This window comes from Acipenser ruthenus, chromosome 4 (assembly GCF_902713425.1).
Source record: "Acipenser ruthenus chromosome 4, fAciRut3.2 maternal haplotype, whole genome shotgun sequence".
NCBI lineage: Eukaryota > Metazoa > Chordata > Actinopteri > Acipenseriformes > Acipenseridae > Acipenser > Acipenser ruthenus.
Window position 1 is genome coordinate 47488019 of NC_081192.1, and position 23999 is coordinate 47512017.

Genomic DNA, 23999 nt, shown 5'->3' on the forward strand with positions numbered 1-23999 from the left:
ATTAGGATACTTGTTAACAAACCTGGTCCTGGCACGCTAAGCCTTCCGTATGCTGGTGTGCCTGACCAGCCCTTACAGTTTGTGGCCTTCAGCTATATTTCATATAACTGGCCAGATGTAGAAGGATCCAAGCTGTAACTAAACACTGACTTTCATTTATTGTAAGAAAAAAAAATTAAATATTTAAAATGACCAGTAAAACTGAAAATCAGGAATGGATCTGTTATGTTCAACAGATGTAAAAAAAAAAAAAAAAAAAAATGATTATGTTGAATCTACCATAAGGAATATGCAATAATATATATATATATATAGTTAAGGGTGAAACTCGGTGGTCTGGTGAGTCTAGTTTTGCCCGGGCCAATCTAGTTTCACCAAGGGCTTCTGGGCGAATCCCGAAGTTACCACTTTTTCTTGGCACTCACCCGCGTCCAATCGGGCAAATTTAAATTGGCCCAGAACTTGAAAAAGACGACTGGACAAAACCCGTTTTTTCACCATTTTTCACTGAATTTCGGGGCTAGCCCAGGCGAGTCTAGTTGCACCCAACGCTTCAGAATCTGGTTCACCCATGCCATTGATTTGGGCGAGTCTAGTTTCACCCAAAGCTTCAACATCGATGCTGGGCCAATCTAGTTTTGCCTATGCCAATTATTTGGGCGAATCCAGCTTCCGCGTGCGTGTCGGGGTATCTGCCTCGCCTCCACTTCTGACAACAATGTAGCGACTGTGTGCTGGGTTTCTAGCGGCAGTGCAGAAAAGGCAGGACACCAGGGCTGGTTTTAATAGCGGTTAAAACCACTCTTTTTATCAGCTCTTTCTCCCAAAAAGTTAAGTGTCAAAAAGTCTTGCTCCTCCATACGCGCAGGCAAACCCGCCATTACATATATATATATATACACACACAAACACAGACGTGCTCAAATTTGTTGGTACCCCTCCACAAAAAACAAAGAATGCACAATTTTCTCTGAAATAACTTGAAACTGACTAAAGTAATTGGCATCCACCATTGTTTATTCCATATTTAATAGAAATCAGACTTTGCTTTTGATTTTTTATTCAATATAATATTGTAAATAAGAAAACAAATGAAAATGGCATGGACAAAAATGATGGGACCGCTAACCTAATATTTTGTTGCACAACTTTAGAAGCAATCACTGCAATCAGACGTTTTCTGTAGCTCTCAATGAGACTTCTGCACCTGTTAACAGGTAGTTTGGCCCACTCTTCCTGAGCAAACTGCTCCAGCTGTCTCAGGTTTGATGGGTGCCTTCTCCAGACTGCAAGTTTCAGCTCTTTCCATAGATGTTCGATAGGATTCAGATCAGGACTCATAGAAGGCCACTTCAGAATAGTCCAATGTTTTGTTCTTACCCATTCTTGGGTGCTTTTAGCTGTGTGTTTTGGGTCATTATCCTGTTGGAGGACCCATGACCTGCGACTGAGACAGAGCTTTCTGACAATGGGCAGTACGTTTCGCTCCAGAATGCCTTGATAGTTTTGAGATTTCATTGTGCCCTGCACAGATACAAGGCACCCTGTGCCAGGCACAGCAAAGCAATGTTTCACTGTAGGTATGGTGTTCTTTTCTTTGAAAGCTTCATTTTTTCGTCTGTGAACATAGAGCTGATGTGACTTGCCAAAAAGCTCTAGTTTTGACTCATCTGTCCAAAGGACATTCTCGCAGAAGGATTGTGGCTTGTCAATATGCATTTTAGCAAATTCCAGTCTGGCTTTTTTATGTTTCTTTCAAAAGTGGAGTCCTCCTGGGTCTTCTTCCATGGAGCCCACTTTCGCTCAAAAAGCGACGGATGGTGCGATCAGAAACTGGCGTACCTTCACCTTGGAGTTCAGCTTGTATCTCTTTGGCAGTTATCCTTGGTTCTTTTTCTACCATTTGCACTATCCTTCTGTTCACTCTGGGGTCGATTTTCCTCTTGCGGCCGCGCCCAGGGAGGTTGGCTACAGTTCCATGGACCTTAAACTTCTTAATAATATTTGCAACTGTTATCACAAGAACATCAAGCTGCTTGGAGATGGTCTTGTAGCCTTTACCTTTACCATGCTTGTCTATTATTTTCTTTCCGATCTCCTCAGACAACTCTCTCCTTTGCTTTCTCTGGTCCATGTTCAGTGTGGTGCACACAATGATACCAAACAGCACAGTGACTACTTTTCTCCATTTAAATAGGCTGAATGACTGATTACAAGATTGGAGACATGTGTGATACTAATTAAAGAAACTAATTAGTTTGAAATATCACTATAATCCAATTATTTATTATCTTTTCTAAGGGGTACCAACAAATGTGTCCAGGCATTTTAGAATATCTTTGTAGAATAAGCAATAATTCATCTCTTTTCACAGCTTCTTTGCTTTATTCTATGACATACCAAAGGCACGCAAGTATACATGATAAAATAGCTTTTAATTTCATCACTTTTCAGGAGGAATGAAGCATTATTTCAATGAGCTGTAAGGGTACCAACAAATTTGAGCACGTCTGTATATGGTGCATTTCATTAAATAAACAGCAAAAATGTCCCGATAACACAGAGAACAAAAATGTGCACATGTCTATTTTCTTTCTTTTGTGAAAATATATTTTGCCTGATTTTTCAGTGGCTGCAATAGCAATGTAATGGTTCTGTACTAAGGGGCAATGGGAGCACAAAGGTTTAATAATCTCTATTGCAGTAACATGGTACTGTATCAGGACCATGTTGGCTCCAAATCCATTCTTTTGCCAGAAAGTAATGCTTAGTTCTGCAAGTGTTCATGGTATTTAATGGATGACTTTATAAATTAATTTCAATGAACTTCTATTACATTTAAGCTGCACCCAAAATGTTACCATGAGAACCCAAACGAACCATAGTCTGATCAGAGTAAATATTTACCTTGCTTATATTCACAAACTTCACGCATTCTAGCCAAATGTTCAGAATGCTCTGCCCACAGAAGGCACACCCGCTTGCTTCAGACAGCATAGTCCTGCATAGACTCTCAGCTCCTGTATAATACATCTTGCTGTGATTTCCTAACAATTAATAAAGAAAATAAAAGTACACAAGGTAACACACATATATATTCATTTCATCTTATATAGACGGGACAAGCTAAAGTTCATCCAGTATTCATTGAACTAGTTCAAAAAAAAAAAAAAAAAGCAAGAAAGAAAAGGATTTACGAAATCATACTTTACAGACAACATTCCTGAAAATGCATTTGGTGTGAAATTTAATGCTGAATATCATTTGTGTTGTTTTTGACATACTGTAGACCTTTTTCATTACTTCAACCTGCCACGCCTCCTGCATCTTCATTAAGTTTCCTGATTTTTGATGATACAGTTTGTACAACATGAATTCAATACTACAGTACATAAAAGTACACAGCTAATGGGGTTTAATGTGATAAGAGCTGGAAGTAGCTATCTATTGGAAACACTTTGCTAATAATTACCCCCCCCCTCCCCCTTTTGCCCCTAAAAAAGAAACACTCTCAGAAATAGGCTTGGATATGAACTTCCGATATTTCAGACTAAGATAGATTGGGATAAAGGAGATAACTTGCAGCGTTCCCCTTTTATATTCCCACTATAGATCCCGCTTCAGTTGGAAGCCATAGTTATGCTATTTGTGTTTCGCTTTATAACGAGAATGAAAGTGCTTAATGAATGTTATTAGGGGCAAATGGGTGCCACGGTATAAAGGGCTGTCTTATAAGGTGGGGGCAATTTATAAGACAGTCCTAGCAGAAAGTGGGTGTATTCACATGAAATGGACTGTACGATGGTGCTAGAAGTAGCTTGCTATTGTAACCACTTTCTACTATTTCCAACAAAAAAACTAAACAAATACAATTTTGGGCCAAAGGAAACATTTGCTGGAAACTTCAGATGGTTTCCTGCCACATATATCACTCAAAGTTTTCTAAACAAAAAATCAACATATACCTCCCAATTTCTCTGAGCACAACTGAGCCATCTAGTGTTCAAAGTGAACATATAAATAACCTTATATCATCATAATCAATGGAACAGGAGCACACATGGTCACCGTTATTTTTTACTTTGCAGTGTAATTTTATATTATACTAAAAAATAAAACAATTTGCTGTGGTAGGAATAGATATGTAAAATCTTTCTGAAAACAACTATACACTTGAAACCCAACAGAATATTTTGTTAACAAAACCACTTTAAATATAACATCAGGTTGTGTAAGTGGCTGCATGTACTTAAATTAAATGTAAAATACACTTCATGATCTATATATCTTATTACACATATTTTTACCCAGTTGTAAATATATCATTTGCATAGGAATTTCATAATTGGTTCAAATTGTGTTTTAGTCAAATTGATTGTGTACTAAAAGCTACTGATTGTTACAAAATAAGATACATAATTGAAAGAAACATTTTTATTTATTTATGTAAAACTGTATTATCAGTTGAGTATTACCAACAAAACAATGCAAAGAATGAAGTGTCAAAAAGAATAAATTTCCAGCAAGTGATACTCAAAATTCGCCGTTAACCATTCATGTAATTTGTCATTATGTTTTTGTACAAAGCTGTGTTACAATGAACACTTCAAGTGATTTATATATATTATACATATATATACATACATATATATATATATACACACACACACATATATACACTGAGTGTACAAAACATTAGGAACACCTGCTCTTTCCATGAAATAGACTGACGAGGTGAATCCAGGTGAAAGCTATGATCCCTTATTGATGTAACCTATTAAATCCACTTCAATCAGTGTAGATGAAGGGGAGACAGGTTAAAGAAGGATTTTTAAGCCTTGACACAATTGAGACATGGATTGTGTATGTGTGCCATTCAGAGGGTAAATGGGCAAGACAAAAGATTTACAGCAAGTGCCTTTGAATGGGGTATGGTAGTAAGTTCCAGGTGCGCCGGTTTGAGTGTGTCAAGAACTGCAACGCTGCTGGGTTTTTCACGCTCAACAGTTTCCCGTGTGTATCAAGGATGGTCCACCACCCAAATGAAATCCAGCCAACGGCAGGCCAGTGGTCGAAAATGGCTCATTGATGAAAGAGACCAAAGGAGGCTGACACGAATTGTGCAGAGCAACAGACGGGCTACAGTTAGTCAACTGACAGTCCAGTACAACATTGGTGCCGAAAGACCCATAAAAGAATGTACAACTTGTCGTACCTTGACACGAATGGGGTATGGCAGCCGACGACCTAACAGAGTCCCACTTCTTTCAGCAAAACACAAGAAACTGTGGTTGTAGTGGGCTAAGGAACGAAAACACTGGAGGATTGGAAAAAGATTGGCTGGTCTGATGAATGGCTGTTTCACGCTGATGGGAGGACTAGGGTAAGGAGAAAACCACATGAGTACATGCATCCATCATGCCGCGTGTCAACATTGCCGGCTGGTGGTGGTGGTGTGATGGTGTGGGGTGTGTTTTCATGGCACACATTGGGCCCCTTGATAAAAGTGGAGCAACGTTTGAATGCCACAGGATATCTGAACATCATTGCCAATCAGGTTCATCCCTTCATGGCAGCAGTGTACCAATCTGCTAATGGATTTTTTCAGCAGGATAATGCCCCATGGTGGTGGTGGTGTGATGGTGTGGGGTGTGTTTTCATGGCACACATTGGGCCCCCTGATAAAAGTGGAGCAACGTTTGAATGCCACAGGATATCTGAACATCATTGCCAATCAGGTTCATCCCTTCATGGCAGCAGTGTATCCATCTGCTAATGGATTTTTTCAGCAGGATAATGCCCCATGCCACAAGGCTAGGATTGTCCAGGAATGGTTCCACGGACATGACAGTGAATCCAGCTTACTGCAGTGGCCTGCCCAGTCACCAGATCGCAATCCAATTGAGCATCTGTGGGATGAGATGGAACGAGCTATTCGGAGTAGAGATCTACTACCAGCCAACTTGACACAACTGTGGGAAGCATTGGAGTCAACATGGGCCAGCATCCCTGTGGAACGCTTGAGACACTTTGTAGAGTCCATGCCCCGACGAATTGAGGCTGTCCTGAGGGCAAAAGGGGGTGCAACTCCAAATTAGGAAGGTGTTCCTAATGTTTTGTACACTCAGTGTGTATGTAATTATATATATATATATGAGGGTGGGTGACAGAGCTTTTAATCGTTGAATTAAATTTTATGTGAAGAAATGAGAATCTCCTGGAAGTATATTTTGTAAGGGCTTTACATTAACGTGTTGCTTGTTTGCACTGATAAAGATTGAGTGTTTAATATGTCGTTTAAAATGAGGTGGATTTGCACGGTTGTTCTAGCTTTCCTCTTCAGCTGCCGCTTCACTTAGTGGCTCCACAGAGTTATAGTGCTCTCCCAATCCATATGCATAGCGCATGTATCTGAAAAATAAAAACAGCTCATTATCAGAGAGGAAACAAAATTAAAGAATAAAGAATCTCTGCAGAGAACACGAGTACAGGGTAGCTATTAAGTCAACTTGCTCTGCTGCACTGCAAGTTGGAGTTAAAGATCAATATGTGTGTGTGGGGGGGGGGGCTAGGGGGCTCATTTAAAATTAAACTGGCTAAAAAGAAAAGGGGGGGGGGGGTGAGAGACAGGCATGTTTTCTTTTTTCTCTTACTTGGGCTCACTAACCAGTCTGACAGGATTCTGCACCAAGTATTCCTATGAATAAACACCTTTACTTCCACAAATCCTAATTAGCCAGTGATCACCCCCCCCCCCCCCCCCCATTCACATGCTTTCACCTAGCCACCATTCTCAGCCAGGATTACTAGGAGCCAGGAGACACATTACAGGCAAGCTATGGAAAAACATGAGGCGCCGAGATTCAGAAAGCTCTGAGGCAGGGAAAATAAATGCATAGGTCACATACTGCACCAGATGAAAAAATGTCAAAGACAACAAATATCTCTTGTAAGGCCTCGTCAGACAGTTTATTTTAAATCAGGCCAATATACGGTCTGTATCCAGATTACATCCTACAGTCAAATTTTTAAAATCATTCTTAACAGACATTTAACACAAATATGATTTACATTTTTTTAAAATAACGTAACCAAAAAGTATTTAGCACTGAATATGTATATTTTTACATCAAGGACTGGTCTGAAAAAGTACACTAATAGCTTTATACCTTTTACAGGTTCAATATATTTTATACAAGAGGAAAAAAAAATAATAAAACGAAATGAAACCTGCTGAAAAAACAAAATCAGACGTATAACCGGTCACGTGACAAATGCCACCAAACGCATATTTTTTTATGCATTAATTTTAGTAAATTATCGTAGTCAGCCACGTATGAGACTGCTCTAGTGCCACAGTAAGGGCAGATATTATAAAAAGGAAGGGGGTTGGCAATTGCCTCCAAGTAGCTTTTCTAATTGGTGCGACAGAAAGACTGACACTGGGGCGGGTAACCCGCAAGTCAATTGGACCTCTGTGGTAAAGATAATGCCAGGTAAAAATGATTCGACTGCTGAATACGCAGCGCGTAAATGGAAAATGTTTAGAGAAGGGAGTGGTTTAACTATCGGCAATGCACCGGGGGAAGTGAACAAAGACACTGCTACCTTTATAGACATGTTAAAGGCTTGTTTGTGCCTCAAGTTTCAGAAAATTACCAGTGTGGAAAGCGCAAGCGACTAGTGCCTCTGAAGTGGTTTCATGTGAGTGAGTTGAGTCCGGAAGTACAGCGGGGGGCTGAAAAGTATCTGCATGTATGGGCGTGCCACAGCAATGACTGTGGTAAGGCTAGGGGTGTGGAAATCGCAGTGGAAGGAGAACCACACCCCCCACAACATCAGTATCCAGTCAAAGCTGAAGCAGTAGAAGCTGTACGAGGAATAATACAGGATCTGCTTCAGCAAGGGATAGCGAGAGAGTGTAATTCCCCTACAAGTGTTTGTATACAAAAGGGAAACCGAAGACAATGGGTTCACAAGACCCAGACTAAACTGTATAAACAATAATGTAATGTGTGTTGTCTCATTGCAGGAGGAGCAGCGAGGGACAATGGTGTACTTAACTATTTCTGTTTCCACCAGGATGAGCTCCAACAACTGCCAGGCTGGTCCAGAGGTGGAACTTGTTCCACAATGGATCGGCATGCTCAGGGAGTATCCTTGGGATGTAAACTGCACACACGTCCCTCTCACCTCACAAGTAGAAGCTGACCCTGCATGTGATGTTAATCATACCTTATACTTGAGACTAAAATACCCTCAGTGCCAGGGAGGGAACACCCCGCAGGACTGGAAAGAAACAGTTATATGCTGGTTGCAGCACACATACTCCATATGGATCCTCCGGACAGTATGGCAACTAGGCACCTTAATATTAAGATTAATATGACCACATTCGACACGAATCAGGGTTTGTCCTATGAACACATGGAATACCTTATAGAGACACAGGGGGTTAGCAATCGTCAGTATGTCAAGCTGTCTAACAAGAAGTATCCTGATACCAGTAATGGACCCAGCAACATGGAGGGGGGTCTTGTTTTCTTTGGGTGCCTGGTTCACAGAGAAGACAAATGTCCTCCGTGTCCACATATATGAACTTCCCCCACATGGACTGAATGAAATTGGGGAACCTTTGGGTTTATTGGAAAATGTTGTTTGGCATAGGGTTCAGGTCCACGTTAACTTTTCTGTAGACTTATTTAGTAGGGCTGCAACGATAAAATCGAAAATCGATATTTTATTGATTTTCCTCATTATTACGATCAATAATAAAACTGGACCATCGCTAATGGCAAAGTTTATTAAATTTCTGGAATTTATAAACTAAATGTTGGACCAAACTTCCTATATTGGCATTTAAATTACAGGACACCACCAATATGTCTACTTTAAATACCAGACACTAATACCCGGCACTAAGGTTCAAATTTATCTCCTCAAGTGCAGCGCGAAACTGATTAATTCTCTTCTGGTTCGTTTTCATAAATGAAAGATGTCCGACAAAAGTGATAACAAGGCGGGTAGAAGTACTCCTGAGCGGACAATTGTTACACCACCCAGTATGAGAAGCAAATACTGACGTCATTTTGGATTTTGGACGATTGGAGGACAGATTGAAAATAAAAAAAATGTTGTATGTAAATTAAGCAAACGCGAACTCCCCTACAATTCAAATACAATGAACATGAGAAGCCATTTGGAAAAACATCACCCCCTTGAGTGCAGCAAAATACACGGTAAGGAGGAGGGATCAGAAACAGCTGGGCCTTTATGTCCTAAACAGCCAGCGTTTTTACAACAAACTTCTGCTGCTGCATTACCCGGTCAACGAAGAGAAGCAATTACGAAATCTCTTGTAAAAATCATCTGCAAAGATATGAGACAGCATGGTCGAGGGTGATGGTTTCAGGGAATTTTGCAGTGAAATGGAGTTGAGATACCAAATTCCGAGTCGCACAACAATTTCAAGGAACACAGTTAAACTGTATGATACCACTCGTGCAAATGTAAAACCAATACTGCATGATTGTAAGGACACTGCTTTAACTACAGATGGTTGGACCTCCTTAGCCACCGATGCTTATGTTACCGTAACACATTGCATTACTGATTCTTGGGAACTGCAAGATTTTGTTCTGCAAACCAAAGAGCTTCGAGGAAGTCACACAGCAGAAAATGAGTGTATTTCAGAAATTCTGGATGATTTTAATATATGCAAGTCAGTAATTGCTGTCACTACTGATAATGCACCGAACTACGTCAACGCAGTAGAAAGATATCTCAATTTGATCAACATCCCGTGTGTGGCTCACACAATTAACCTTGCTGTATGGAAGGGACTGAATACTGGACCGATCGAAAGAACACTTACCCGACTTAAAGTTCGGCTGCACATTTCAATAGGTCATCAAATGACAAATGTCTTCTGGAGGATAAGCAAAAGTTGCTCTGCTTAAAAAATGACAATTTAATCAATGACTGCGTTACACGCTGGAACAGCACCTATGACATGATTTGATGAGCATCTGAACAACAGGCTGCAGTGGCCGCTGTAATCTTTGAAAAAAAGCTCTTGTATCTAGAGTCAACAACTAACGAATGCATGGTTATTGAAAATATCCGTGAAACTGTGAAACCATTCAAAACGGCAACTGCTGCATCAGACAAATACCCCACAGCTTCAGCTGTTTTACCTCTTCGGCATATCCTGATCAATCAAGTTAAAAACTTTGCATCATCTGAAATTCCTGTAATAAATGATGAAACACAAAATCTACAGTGATCTGAGTTTGAGGTATGACAAAGAAGAACGACAATCAACATTCATGCTTTTGAATAAAACGTCATTCTTTGACCCACGCTTTCACCGATTGATACATTTATCTGAACAAGAAAAGCATCAGGTACAGGAAGAAATTCAAACAGAAGTGATACAGCGTTTTGTAAATGAAACTGATTTGGTAAAGGAACATGGCAGTTCTGAAAATAAAGAAGCTAGCAGAAAAATGGCACTGACTGCAATGAGTGACCTGTTTGGGGACACTTACATCTGCAGGCAAGAAGAAACAGAGAATTGTGAAATACAACTGATGCAGGAGATGGTGTGCTATGTCAAGGAGACACCACTCTCAGCAGATAGCAATGGTGGAAAAAAAATCAGGCCTGAAATATCCACACCTTGCTCAACTGGCCAAAAAATACCTGTGTGTGCCAGGCACATCTGTGCCCTCTGAATGTGTCTTTTCGACAGCAGGAAACATTGTATATCTATATAATTATATACAGTGCCTTGCGAAAGTATTCGGCCCCCTTGAACTTTGCAACCTTTTGCCACATTTCAGGCTTCAAACATAAAGATATGAAACTGTAATTTTTTGTGAAGAATCAACAACAAGTGGGACACAATCATGAAGTGGAACGAAATTTATTGGATATTTCAAACTTTTTTAACAAATAAAAAACTGAAAAATTGGGCGTGCAAAATTATTCAGCCCCTTTACTTTCAGTGCAGCAAACTCTCTCCAGAAGTTCAGTGAGGATCTCTGAATGATCCAATGTTGACCTAAATGACTAATGATGATAAATAGAATCCACCTGTGTGTAATCAAGTCTCCGTATAAATGCACCTGCACTGTGATAGTCTCAGAGGTCCGTTTAAAGCGCAGAGAGCATCATGAAGAACAAGGAACACACCAGGCAGGTCCGAGATACTGTTGTGGAGAAGTTTAAAGCCGGATTTGGATACAAAAAGATTTCCCAAGCTTTAAACATCCCAAGGAGCACTGTTCAAGCGATAATATTGAAATGGAAGGAGTATCAGACCACTGCAAATCTACCAAGACCTGGCCGTCCCTCTAAACTTTCAGCTCATACAAGGAGAAGACTGATCAGAGATGCAGCCAAGAGGCCCATGATCACTCTGGATGAACTGCAGAGATCTACAGCTGAGGTGGGAGACTCTGTCCATAGGACAACAATCAGTCGTATACTGCACAAATCTGGCCTTTATGGAAGAGTGGCAAGAAGAAAGCCATTTCTTAAAGATATCCATAAAAAGTGTCGTTTACAGTTTGCCACAAGCCACCTGGGAGACACACCAAACATGTGGAAGAAGGTGCTCTGGTCAGATGAAACCAAAATCGAACTTTTTGGCAACAATGCAAAACGTTATGTTTGGCGTAAAAGCAACACAGCTCATCATCCTGAACACACCATCCCCACTGTCAAACATGGTGGTGGCAGCATCATGGTTTGAGCCTGCTTTTCTTCAGCAGGGACAGGGAAGATGGTTAAAATTGATGGGAAGATGGATGGAGCCAAATACAGGACCATTCTGGAAGAAAACCTGATGGAGTCTGCAAAAGACCTGAGACTGGGACGGAGATTTGTCTTCCAACAAGACAATGATCCAAAACATAAAGCAAAATCTACAATGGAATGGTTCACAAATAAACATATCCAGGTGTTAGAATGGCCAAGTCAAAGTCCAGACCTGAATCCAATCGAGAATCTGTGGAAAGAACTGAAAACTGCTGTTCACAAATGCTCTCCATCCAACCTCACTGAGCTCGAGCTGTTTTGCAAGGAGGAATGGGCAAAAATTTCAGTCTCTCGATGTGCAAAACTGATAGAGACATACCCCAAGCGACTTACAGCTGTAATCGCAGCAAAAGGTGGCGCTACAAAGTATTAACTTAAGGGGGCTGAATAATTTTGCACGCCCAATTTTTCAGTTTTTTATTTGTTACAAAAGTTTGAAATATCCAATAAATTTCGTTCCACTTCATGATTGTGTCCCACTTGTTGTTGATTCTTCACAAAAAATTACAGTTTCATATCTTTATGTTTGAAGCCTGAAATGTGGCAAAAGGTCGCAAAGTTCAAGGGGGCCGAATACTTTCGCAAGGCACTGTATAAACAGGACGACTAAACCATTTACCTGTAACAAAACAACACACAGGTTTTTCCTCTTACGGTTGCACACTCCCAACCAGGCTCTTTACTCTTCAGCAGCCCAAAACAGACTGGCTGCTTTCCTTTTATACCCTGCACCTGGCTCTAATTTACAATGATCACCAGGTGCAGGGGATAATTAATAATAAAACAATTAACAAAATCTAATTAAACCATTAAATAAAACAATTTCATCAAACCCATGTGCATTCACACATGTTTTTCTTGCAGGGAGGATTAACTCCCTCCCTGCTGTGTTACAAATTATATTATTTATATATATATATATATATATACACTTATTTAACACTAGTTTTAAGCTATGGTAATTTTTCACAATGAACTTAAGATTTTAGTACTTACATTCACTCCGGGGTGCAGTACAATTAATCAGTGGTAGTTGTTGCAGTTCTTCCCAGTTACCAGCTGAGGGATATTGGGCTCCAGTGAAGTGGTGGCTACTCTAAGCACTGCATGCCGGTTATCATCTGTCAGCCTTGTTCTGAGGTGTGACTTGTTTAGCTTCATAAGGGAAAGCACCTGTTCACAGATATCAGTGCTTCCAAACAAAGACAGCAATTTCAAAGCTTCTCTGCTAAGATTAGGAAACTGATTGTGGTCCAGTGATCAGTAGAATTCTAGGAAAGGCAGGTCCCTCTGTCTGCTCTTCAGAGGAGTGGAACACTGCAGTTCAAATAACTTCAAGCTGGAGATCGTCAGGTACAATTTCTGCATCAACAGAGAAGGGATCCATGAATAGTTTAAAAGAGGCTCGCTCACTCCTGAATTGCTCAAATCTGCTGGCAAACACATCATGTAGTTCTTTCAGGACACTTGCATGGCATTTCCAGTTGTATGTCTCTTCACGTGGAAAGACTTGTTGACATGTTTCAAAGTGTGTCAGCTGCCCTCTCTCAAACTGGTTTGTGAACAGCTTTAATTTCATTTCAAACGCACACACTGCCTCAAACAAATCACAAATGAGATGCTGACTTCCTTGTAACTTTAGGTTTAAATCATTTAAATGTCCTGTGATATCAGTCAAAAAAGCCAGATCAGCAATCCAGTCGCTTTCTACCATGACAGACGTGTCTCTTCCCTTGCAGAAAATGTTTTATTTCTTTTCGCAGTGAAAAGAACCTCTTTAGGACTTTGTCCCAGCTAAGCCATCTCACTTCAATGTGATTAATCAGGTCACCGTAAGTGGCGCTGATATTCTCCAAAAAAGACTGAAATTCACGGTGATTCAAAGATTGCAAACGAATAAAAGTTAACTGTGGATACAACAAAGTCCATAATTTCTTTAAACTTCAGGTGTTCTGCACACAAGGCTTCCTGGTGTATTATACAGTGATACTGCTTCAGCAGCGCAGCTCGATCCCCGATGTGCTTTTTTAAACACCCTATAAAACCGTTGGTCTTGCCAACCATAGCCGGAGCACCGTCGGTTGTCACCCCCACCAATTTATCCCACTGCAAATTTAAATCTTCAACAGCTTTCTTAAAAGCATTAAAGATGTCAGATCCAGTGGTTCTGCCATGCAGAGAAACTAGAGATGCCAGCTCCTGGTGTACTTCAAATGTTTCTGTCACTCCACGAACGAAAATTAAAAGTTGGGCTGTATCAGTGGCATCGTCGGTTTAGTCCAGAGCAGCAGAGAAATACACAATATTTTTGCATTTGCTTTTTAGCTGATCATAGCTATTTCCAGACATGTCTGCTATGTGTCTATGCATAGTCATTCTGGAAAGAACGTTTTTAAAGGAATCTTTATTTTCTTTGCAAACAGCATCACATATTTGCATCGGTCTTTTACAAATTCCCCATCGGTAAAGGGACGTGATGATTTTGCAATTCGCTGCGCGACATTGAAACTTGCTATTGTAGCAGCTTCAGATTCCTTCTTTTTCCATTCAAAAACACCTTGCTGCCCCAGTAGCTGTATTTTGACAGACTCCAATTTTTTTGTTCATGCTTCTCCCAGCAATTCTTTGTATTTGGGATGTTTTGTCTCATAATGGCGCCGTATATTGTATTCTTTGGCAACTGTGACGCATTCAAGGCAAATGAGGCACGTATGGACACCGGGTTTGGATTTAGCAAAAAAAATATTTCTGTCCACTCTGGGTTAAATTGGTGAAAAGTATAAAAATATTTTACCTTGAAAATAATCGCAGAGCAACAACCACAAACGTGAATCGATGTCTTCCGTTTAGCATATAGCTGGCGCCTGTTTCCAAACCTTACGTCATGCTTTCCAAGGTCTACTGTACTGTATTACTATTGGCTAACATGACAGAATCCCACCCAAATGGGCTGGGCTTGTGTATATTCCAAGCACTTCTAAATAATCACCTCTGTCTGTCAAGTTATATTGTAATTATATTGGCTAACATGATACAAGGCATTTTGAGGCACCTACCACTCACACTCACTGTTAGTAGACTGGGTGTGAGTAACGTTGTGGGTTCTCTTTCAAACGCTACTGGTTTCCAGTGAGCAGTGGCTGATATAGAACTTCTGATAATTTTTGTTTTTATTTTCTGACAGTATGTATTTTCTTATCACTAGAAGGACCAGAGATATACTCATACCTAGAAGCCCCGCAGCCGTCTTTCTGATGGCTCTATTCAAAACACTGTAAATCGTATAACGAAAGGAGAAACAGTCAGATGTAATTCGTTTTTTTTAAAATTTTTCTATTGTGTACGTCACAAACATCTGAACAACCGAAGTGCATATATATATATATATATATATATATATATATATATATATATATATAACATTTATTTTACAAATCAAAACAAGAAAATGTAAATAAACATCTGAACAGACATTGGTTTACAACATACATATTTATAAAACTGAAACGACAGCAATACATTTTTAACTTTTAAACAGCAATCGGTTTATTATCAGATGAGCAAAAGCAACTGAACAACATAGATAAATAAATTTAAAAGAACACATTTTACAGAAGCGCACAGCACAAGGAGTTATAAAAAAAAGTCTAATTTCTTTTTCTTTTTTTCAACAAAATGGTATTCCTTTACTTTGAGTCTAAGGCTGTTCACAATCAACACAGATCATGCGCTTCTCCACATACCGCCTTTCTGCACAGGGCACAGCTGTTCGAAGTTTTATTTTTATTGCACTTGCCAACCTGGCATTGGCATCTCTTGCGGCTCTTAGTGGGGTTGCCAGCTTCAGCTGTGGGTACACACTTGGCAGTATCCCTCTGTTCCAAATGCTGTAAAATATATTATCTCCTTGGTAAATTCTTCTCCGTGCATTCTTTGTTAAGTACCCAGGAGTTGATGGCTGCTAGGTCCAATGCATTGTAAAACACCGGAACAGGCCACCGTCGGGAACCAGCTTTCACGGAATACATCAACTCCATATTTTGTTGCGTTGTAAAACTACATAGTCTCTGGTATTTATTTTCACTAGTCCCGATGCTAATTGACTAACCAAAGCAGCACAGCTGGCAAGCAGGCGCCAGCCTTCAGAAGGCTGATTGAAAACAATAGACTGTCAGTCATTCACTCAGGCAGAGAGTACAGACTAATCTAATTACAGCTAAACACATTGCAGACTGGTAAATAAAAATAGTAAAGTAGAACACCGTTCTGTATGATCAAAATACAATTGTTTTCTGTGTGGCCGTCAGTGTGACTGCTCCCGGGGCTTCTAGGTATAATGCAATATATCTCCTTTATTTCTGCACTCCCGCGTTTCAAGCTTTGTGAGAATATTTAATGCATACGGACAGAAAGGTACACGAACGCACAGTCCCATATGTGTTACACGACTGGAGAAAATTACATTTTAAAACCAAAAACCACCAAATTGACCGCTGCGGGGCTTCTAGTGTTAAAGGCGTGGGCCGTTTTTCATTTATAATATAAAAGTCCTTACGGGCCATAATTAAAGCAGTCAGCGGGCCGTGTCTGGCCCGCGGGTCGTATGTTGTGCACCCCTGCTCTAATAATACACAGTGGAATTAGACTAAATAATATGTGTGTATTATGTACAGTGGAAATAGGTTAGGTGGGTCAGCGTTTGGCTGGTTGTAAGAGACAACGATCATTCCCCAACTGTTTATAACAGTTGAGCGCCTCAATAAAACAGAGACAATGATCTTCCCCCAGAGCAGTAACAGTAACAAAGACAATGACCACACCTTCCCCCACTACCTTTTGTCATTTATGGTTCCTTTGAGAAACGAGTACATGTCTGCTAACGTACATCAAACAGGTTTACTCCTTTGATCATTATCTTGTCTGTGTGCTGGTATATAAAGTTGTAACTTTGGTTATTTGTCAGAGAACTAACTGCAGACTGCCTATAGTCTTCTCTCCACAATTATGTACAATAAACTTTGCTGTTACATCTACATACTCTGATTTATGCAGGGTCCACACAGCAATACAAAGCAAACATCCATAACAACATGTGCTATAGATTTGGCCGAACATTGGGCATGATCACATTAACCCCCGAGGACAGTACGTGTGAATTGTGAATGCTGCAGTTTTGAAGTCGATGTAAGATTATCCCAATACTGTGCCGACCCATAAAACAATAACAGCGAGGCTGGAAAAACTTAAAGAAAATCATGCTGCAGCTGTTCATACAAAACTTTCAAAGGGAGAAAAAGTTGCAATTACCACAGACTCGTGGACCCCATTCCCTAATCTTCCCATAGGTGGAAGGCTGTTTTCACTTGAAATTGTTCTGTAAGCTTTTGGACCGAACAGCTGTTCATGTTTAGTACAGTTTTAATTATATGTTGGAACTACTGCACTAAAGTAAAGGACCCCTGAGACACAGTTCAAACAGGTAGGCCAGGCATCTCTTTTTACAATTTAATGTAAAGTCATGTGGATATGTGAATTTGAATACTTTACATTACTTAGTGATACTTGACAATATACAATTAACTGCACAAGAAGGCAAACATTATATTAATTACTTAATATATTACTTGACTGTGTGTTAATCTGGCATTTAAAATATGACCTGTGGCAATGTTTGGGAGGTTTATGTACACTAGTACAGTATGTAGAGGAGAATAGTGTTTGATTTGAGTACTCAGAAATTGTAATGCTCAAGTACTCGTCTAGAGCAACAACAGATCTCAAAAATCCCATCATTACTATCAAAGACCGTAAACTAAAAAGGGCTCCCGAGTGGCGCATCCAGTAAAGGCGCTCCTCGCAGGATGTGCCCTATAGCCTGGAGATCGCAGGTTCGAATCCAGGCTATGTCACAGCTGACCGTGACCAAGAGTTCCTAGGGGGCGGCGCACAATTGGCTGAGCGCTGCCCGGGTAGGGAGGGCTTAGGTCGGCAGGGGAATCCACGGCTCACCGCGCATCAGCGACCCCTGTGGCCGATAGGGCGCCTGTGGCTCTGCAGCGGAGCCGCCAGATCTGTGTTGTCCTCCGGCACTATAGGTCTGGTGGCATTGCTGTGGATCTGCAGTGCGAAAAATGACGGCTTGGAAGGAGCACGTTTCGGAGGACGCGTGTTCCAGCCTCCGTTTCCCGAGTCGGCGGGGGGGTTGCGAGCGGTGAGCCGGGGATACAGATAATAATTGGGCATGCTAAATTGGGGTGAAAACCGGGGTAAAAATAATTGGCGACGACTAAATTTAAAAAAAAAAAAAAAAAAAAACAAAGACCGTAAACTTTTAAATCTCCGAGGCAGACTTTTTCATATCAGTTACAGTGCTCTTTAAATTCCAAAATATTGTGCTATTTTATCCCTGGTAATTACCTTTTCCAGAAGTGAAAGTATTTCCAACTTTTTTCAATTGTAAGCACAACTCGCTTTCACTCTGTACGGTGGGTGATGTTCGTCTCTTTTTAATTTGTTTTTTTAAACCATATAATTTTGGCCAAAGTTACTTAAAAAAAAAAAAAAACTACAAAAAACATAATAGGATCCTGTTTTTGTTGTTGTTAAATGAACCTTTAAAGAAACACACTATTCTAAAAACATTACAGTATCCGAAACTGTGTTCAATATGTATACAGTATAAAGTTATGTCTTCACTAGCAACTTTAATTACAACCATAAATATAAACATTTCAATATATATACTTTGATGTGTAGGTGTTTATTTATTTATTTATTTTACTTTGTAGTGAAGTCTTTGTGATGTTAAAACGTTATTTGCTTATTTAGGGTTTATGTGCTTAGAAAATACTAACCAGTGCTGTCAGTATCACAATGTAATATAAAGAGTGTGTGTGCATGTAGATATGGTTTAAACGCTGACATTGCAAAGAGTTCAAACATTCATAAAAATTTACCAAAAGCACATCCCTACCCTATTGTAAAACTAAATTATTCAATTTGTTCAAGCACAACGTTTACAGAGTCCTGAATGATTACTTACATTAGTCTAACTGGTGTGTTCCCATACTCTTCACCTATAACTATTGTAGGAGACTCAGCCTGGATAACTTCTATTGGCATCTTAAGAACGTGTGTCAGAGCCCGCAACTGCAAAAATAAGAACAACAAACGAAACGATAGCATTATCAAAACGAATTATAAGAAGTAAGCAAATTCTCATTCTTGTGTATTTTCATTTTAAAACACGGTAGGGTCGATTCGGTTGATTTAAGCAATGGTGGTTCTGCCTACCACCATGGTTTAATATCATTAAATTAATGAAAATACAGGTTTGCAAAACATGTTTTTCTTTCAAATGTGTATATTTGATGCTGTATAGTGCACAACAGCTCAGATGTATGGAATTATTGTGTTAGTTATAACTGTTCACCAAAGTGCATAAAGAACAGAATAGCTTTACCTCAAGCTGTCCTCCCCATGCTGCTGTTTCAGCTACATCAGAGCAGTATTTTTCAAATTCATCTGTTCAAAGAAAAAAACAAATGCGTCAAGGCTGTGCTATTTGTGTGTAACATGCCATTTCATGATGGCAATTTCAATGCCAGTTCTCTCCCGTTCTTCCATTATCAACTTCATTTCAAAATGGCTACGTTTTTGAACAGCTTACATTTTGTATTAATGGGCCCTATTCACAACCTTAACATAGAAGCTTTTGTCATTGGAATACACAGCAGATACACCAGGAACAACTGACGATCCCCCCAAAGGGACCATCTTCATGAGTGAAATAACCAAATTATTTGTTTTAATCTAAAATTAAACACCTGAATTTGCATGTTTTTAAGCTTCTTGTACTTCGTTGGTTCCCGGCATCTCAATGATCAATCATGAATATACTACACGCGGTAGGTAGAGAATGCAGGGCCAGCTAATTGTAGCCGGCCTGGGAACTGCCCGAAAATACGTGACCAATAAATCTGGATTTTCAATTTAAACAAAACAATATATATATATATATATATATATATATATATATATATATATATATATATATATATATATATATATAGTATACGTGCATGCAGACCTTTTGTTAAGATTATTCAATCTGCAATGTTGGAAAAAAAAAATAAAAAGTTCTGTTTCTGTGTTTATTTGCTTCAAAGCCATATTGTTTGTGTTTAATAAAGTAATTAAGAATAATTGTTGTTTTAGTTTTTATTGCAAGCCACATTTTTGTACAGTAAATCCACGTAAAATTACAGTTAATGTAAGGTTGTAATTAATGTAAACCCCATACATTAGCATAAAAGAATTTACAGTATTTATTGAAAGTACTCATGACTTCAACGTAAACTACTCAAAGACCCAAAACCTTAACTGGAGCACTGGGTAGGTTAATTATTTTACAATGACACTTAATGAATGACAAGTATAGTTGAAGATATCTACTGGCCCAGTCTTTGCTTGTACTTTCGTTGACAAGTTACCAGTCAAAAACATCACTAGATCCCCATAGGATATGTTCCTGCTAACCTACCTGGTGTGTACATATCCCCAGTGCTGAGATTTGTTAAGAATGGCAGGAAATCATCAGCATGGCTCCTCATGTATTCAGATGCCTGGGCTCGAAGCTCTGATAGACTGAGGGAGCAGTCTCTGTCCGTCAGCTGGTCCTCAATGGCTCTGTACATGCAATGGCCATCTGAAGGGATCTGCTTGATCTGCAACTGTCTGTCAGCCAGCATCTGGGAGAGCTTCAGGCTCTCAAGGTGCCGTGACCCTGATAAGTTCTCGATTTCAGCTTCAGCTATTCTGCTCTCCCTCTCCTTTTCCAAAGCAGCCTTCTTATCCTGAAGAGTTTGAAAGATACATGTTCAAGGCTATAAACCTGAAGTCAACATTGATCAAATTCAGACATGGAAAGGAAAAAAAAAAAAAAAAAAAGAATTACAAGAGACTTTCTCCGAAAATTGGGCCCACTTCAATTGACTTGTAACTGGGAATAAGCATTTTAGGAAAATAAAACAAAAAATTCAATTAACATCGCTATGTGGATCAGTTTTATTTTGATTTGATTAAGACATTATCAGGATGAATCAAAATAAAAATGGAACCACATAGCATGAATTTGAATACAACAAAAATACATAACATTTTTTGTTCTGTAGTCTGTAGCCATTTTGTGAGTTTGCAACTCTTCCAGTTGCTACAGTGATAGTGCGAACATAAACTCTCATTGGGAAGTCCCTAGGCATCCACAAGAGGGCCTTGGCAAAAACACAATCTGTACTGTACTGCTAACAAAAAAAAAGACAGTTCTGTGTACCCTTCTTTTCTGTGCTTTGGACACTCGGGAATCCTTGATATCATCTTGTTCTTCACTCTGTAGAACCAAATTTCCAATTCCATTTGCGGCTGACTCAACCTAAAGAAAAAGACAAAAGGATGTGCACTGGTGTTTTTCCCCCTGTAGCTGTATGTGTGTATAAATTTCACTACAGAGACGACTGAGACATAAAATGAATCACATCGGCCTTCATTATGCTGAAATGCAAGACAAAAGGCTGCTCTGCATGCCAATCCATCACACAATGGTTTAGCTTATTGTATCTGTACCATTATATTATTCTCTACTAAGCTTGGCTTATATGCAAATTAAAACACTTCGTTTGCATCCATTCATGGAGACCAGTGATATTTTTAAACCTATGCAAATCCCTATAGTAAGTGCCCAAGCTCCTTCTGACATAAAACTAGTGCTGGGACAAATATCCAAATATTCGAATGAATATTTTTTTATATGTATTCGGATACAAAAATTAGATGTTAGTATTCGCTAGAAATGACAAAAATACCTTGCACTTATTTACCGCCTCACCAGAAATTCCGTGACAGTTTCAAAAACAGCAAATGAAAAAGTGCTCTGTGTAATATGTGAGATTATTATTTTAAAAAAAAAAACAGTATCAACACAGCAGCTCTTGATCATATATTTCAAAGTTTTAGACAGCTTTACAGCGAGTCTGAATCTCATGGGACAGAAAAAAGGCAAACATCACTCTGAAATACCATGCTTAAACAGTGCCCAACTTGCTGGAAAAGTTGTGTAGTAATTTTTATATAGATTGTATATATTATATATTTTTTGTTGCGTAGTTCTGTTACGTGTAACCTAATAAACGAGAGTTTAAAGTTAAATTGCAGTTTTCGTTTGCTTGTTCATCTACAAAAAATCACAAGTAAACCTAATGTTATTACTGTACTTTATGAAAACGTGTCTATGGCCACTGTTTACTGTGAAGAAATGGCAATGGCAAGAAATGAAAAAAGTTTTAAAAAAAAGGTGTCAACTTTGTGTCCTATTTATTTCGGGAATAAACAAAACAACGTTTAACTTGAACTGCTATTTGTTATCTTTTGTTTTGTAGTTAATTCACTGGTGTAAAGTAAGGCTTACACAATGTATTCTTTACTCCTGGGATATTTTTCTACTTTAACGTGTTACATATTGTAACGTCATGCTGTAAATCAAAGGCACAGACACAGGGGCCACGCCCCCTTGTCCCTGCTGTTATGACGTCTCTGACTGCGTTCTGAGCAATAATGTATTTTATTACTTTTTGAAAAAGAACGAATATTTACATTATGAGCCAATATCCTAACATGGAAATTCCGTGTTCGTCCCAGCACTAAGTAAAACTGAGTCAAAGTCATGTACAAGCACTTGGACAAATGTTTTTTTCAGTGCCTTCACTGACCACGTTTCTTACAGTACATCATTTTAATATGTAGCCTACCTTCTCCCCTCCTTCCGCATTATTCCTCCACTGTTTCAGTTCTTCTTCCTGCTTTTGGTCCAGCTCAGCCTCCAGCTTTGCAATGTCTTCAACAAGCTGTTTTCGTCTCTTCTTGTCATTCTTGGGAATCGCATTTTTCATACACTGGATCTTAGCTGCAAACATTGTACATTTTAATAAGCCAACTAGAAAAGTATTTTAGCATACTATACAGTCTCAACTATAAATGCTGATCTGTAAATAATATAAATATTTGACTTGACAAACCCTGCGTAGTGAAATAGCTTTATTTTGTTTTATATAATGTTCATTCCAACTTGTATTAAACCGACTGTAGCATATGGATAACGCATTTACCGTCTAGCTATGCATTTTGAAAAGCACAATCCTATTCAGGGGAATAGTCTGTCGGCAGCAGCACAGTAACCCATATGTTAAATTAATAAACACATATACATTAAATATGTTTGAATGCAGTGTTTTCGAAAAAAATATTAGCATTGCATTTTTATCGCCCATTTTTACTTTTGTATTTTTAACGATGCACTTTATAGGAAGCCTCATAATTGGTAGTAGCATTTTGTATTTGTCAATGTACATTTCCCAAAGGCTAGTTAAATGAATACTACAGTTGCACAGCAGCCACGATACACACAATAAAATAAGCTTCCAGTTCCCTGTTTTGCTCACTTGCTTGTTGTACACTATATACACCTCACCTTGTAGATCTTTCTTCTCCTTGCGATGTCGCTTAATGAGCTCCTCGTCTGTTTCTTTCTCTTCCATTATCGCCCTTTGCTTTATTGTTCATTAGAAGAACCACTAACACAACAGCAAGATGCTATTTACTGTACCATTTTCCCTTTGACCTCTCCTCGCGACAAGATTTGATATATCGTTGTCATCACGTGGGGCAGTTCAGTCAGCCGACCGCCAGCGCTTTTGGGAAATGTAGTCTACAGTACATAGAAAAAAAGATCGCAGCTGCTATACTACTGGATGGTTTTATATATTTTTATACTATATGTTTTGTTTTGCCAGAACTAATCAACAGCGTTACATATTTCCATACAAAACTAGCAATATCAAAATAACAGTACTGTTTTTTGTTTGTACTGTACTCTTGAACTATACGCTATTGTCCTTTGTTATTAGATGAATAATCAGTGTGCGTGACCTATAACACCATGCTTGCAAGATGCAGGACATATTTTGTATTCATAGAGCTAAACAACTAGAACATCTGGGATTGTAGTTGGGCACTTCTCTTAATATGAATTAAGAGGGGATTTAAGGAATGCTTAAATGCATAGTAAATTAACCTGCTCTTCTTTGGACTTAAATTGATAACAAAAAAAACAATGTTGCCATTTT

General features: G+C 39.1%; 1 protein-coding gene across 3 annotated transcripts; it reads right to left on the reverse strand.

Moving 5' to 3' along the window:
- Positions 1-4419: 4419 nt before the first annotated feature.
- On the reverse strand, positions 4420-23523 carry LOC117400661 (deubiquitinase OTUD6B-like). Of its 3 annotated transcripts, XR_009328471.1 has the most exons (8): positions 23345-23521; positions 22626-22780; positions 21155-21253; positions 20366-20678; positions 19286-19347; positions 18866-18972; positions 12820-13185; positions 4420-6411 (listed from the first exon to the last, which is right to left on the reverse strand). XR_009328471.1 is itself a non-coding variant. In XM_034000922.3 (7 exons), the coding sequence occupies exons 1-7, from the start codon at positions 23409-23411 to the stop codon at positions 6327-6329; spliced, it is 888 nt and encodes a 295-aa protein (XP_033856813.1). In that variant the 5' UTR covers positions 23412-23520; the 3' UTR covers positions 4420-6326. The 3 variants fall into 3 exon arrangements, 2 of the variants coding, with proteins under 2 accessions (XP_033856813.1, XP_058878451.1); XM_034000922.3 differs by lacking the exon at positions 12820-13185 and having other exon boundaries at positions 23345-23520; XM_059022468.1 differs by lacking the exons at positions 4420-6411; positions 12820-13185 and adding an exon at positions 15506-15710 and having other exon boundaries at positions 23345-23523.
- Positions 23524-23999: the final 476 nt, after the last annotated feature.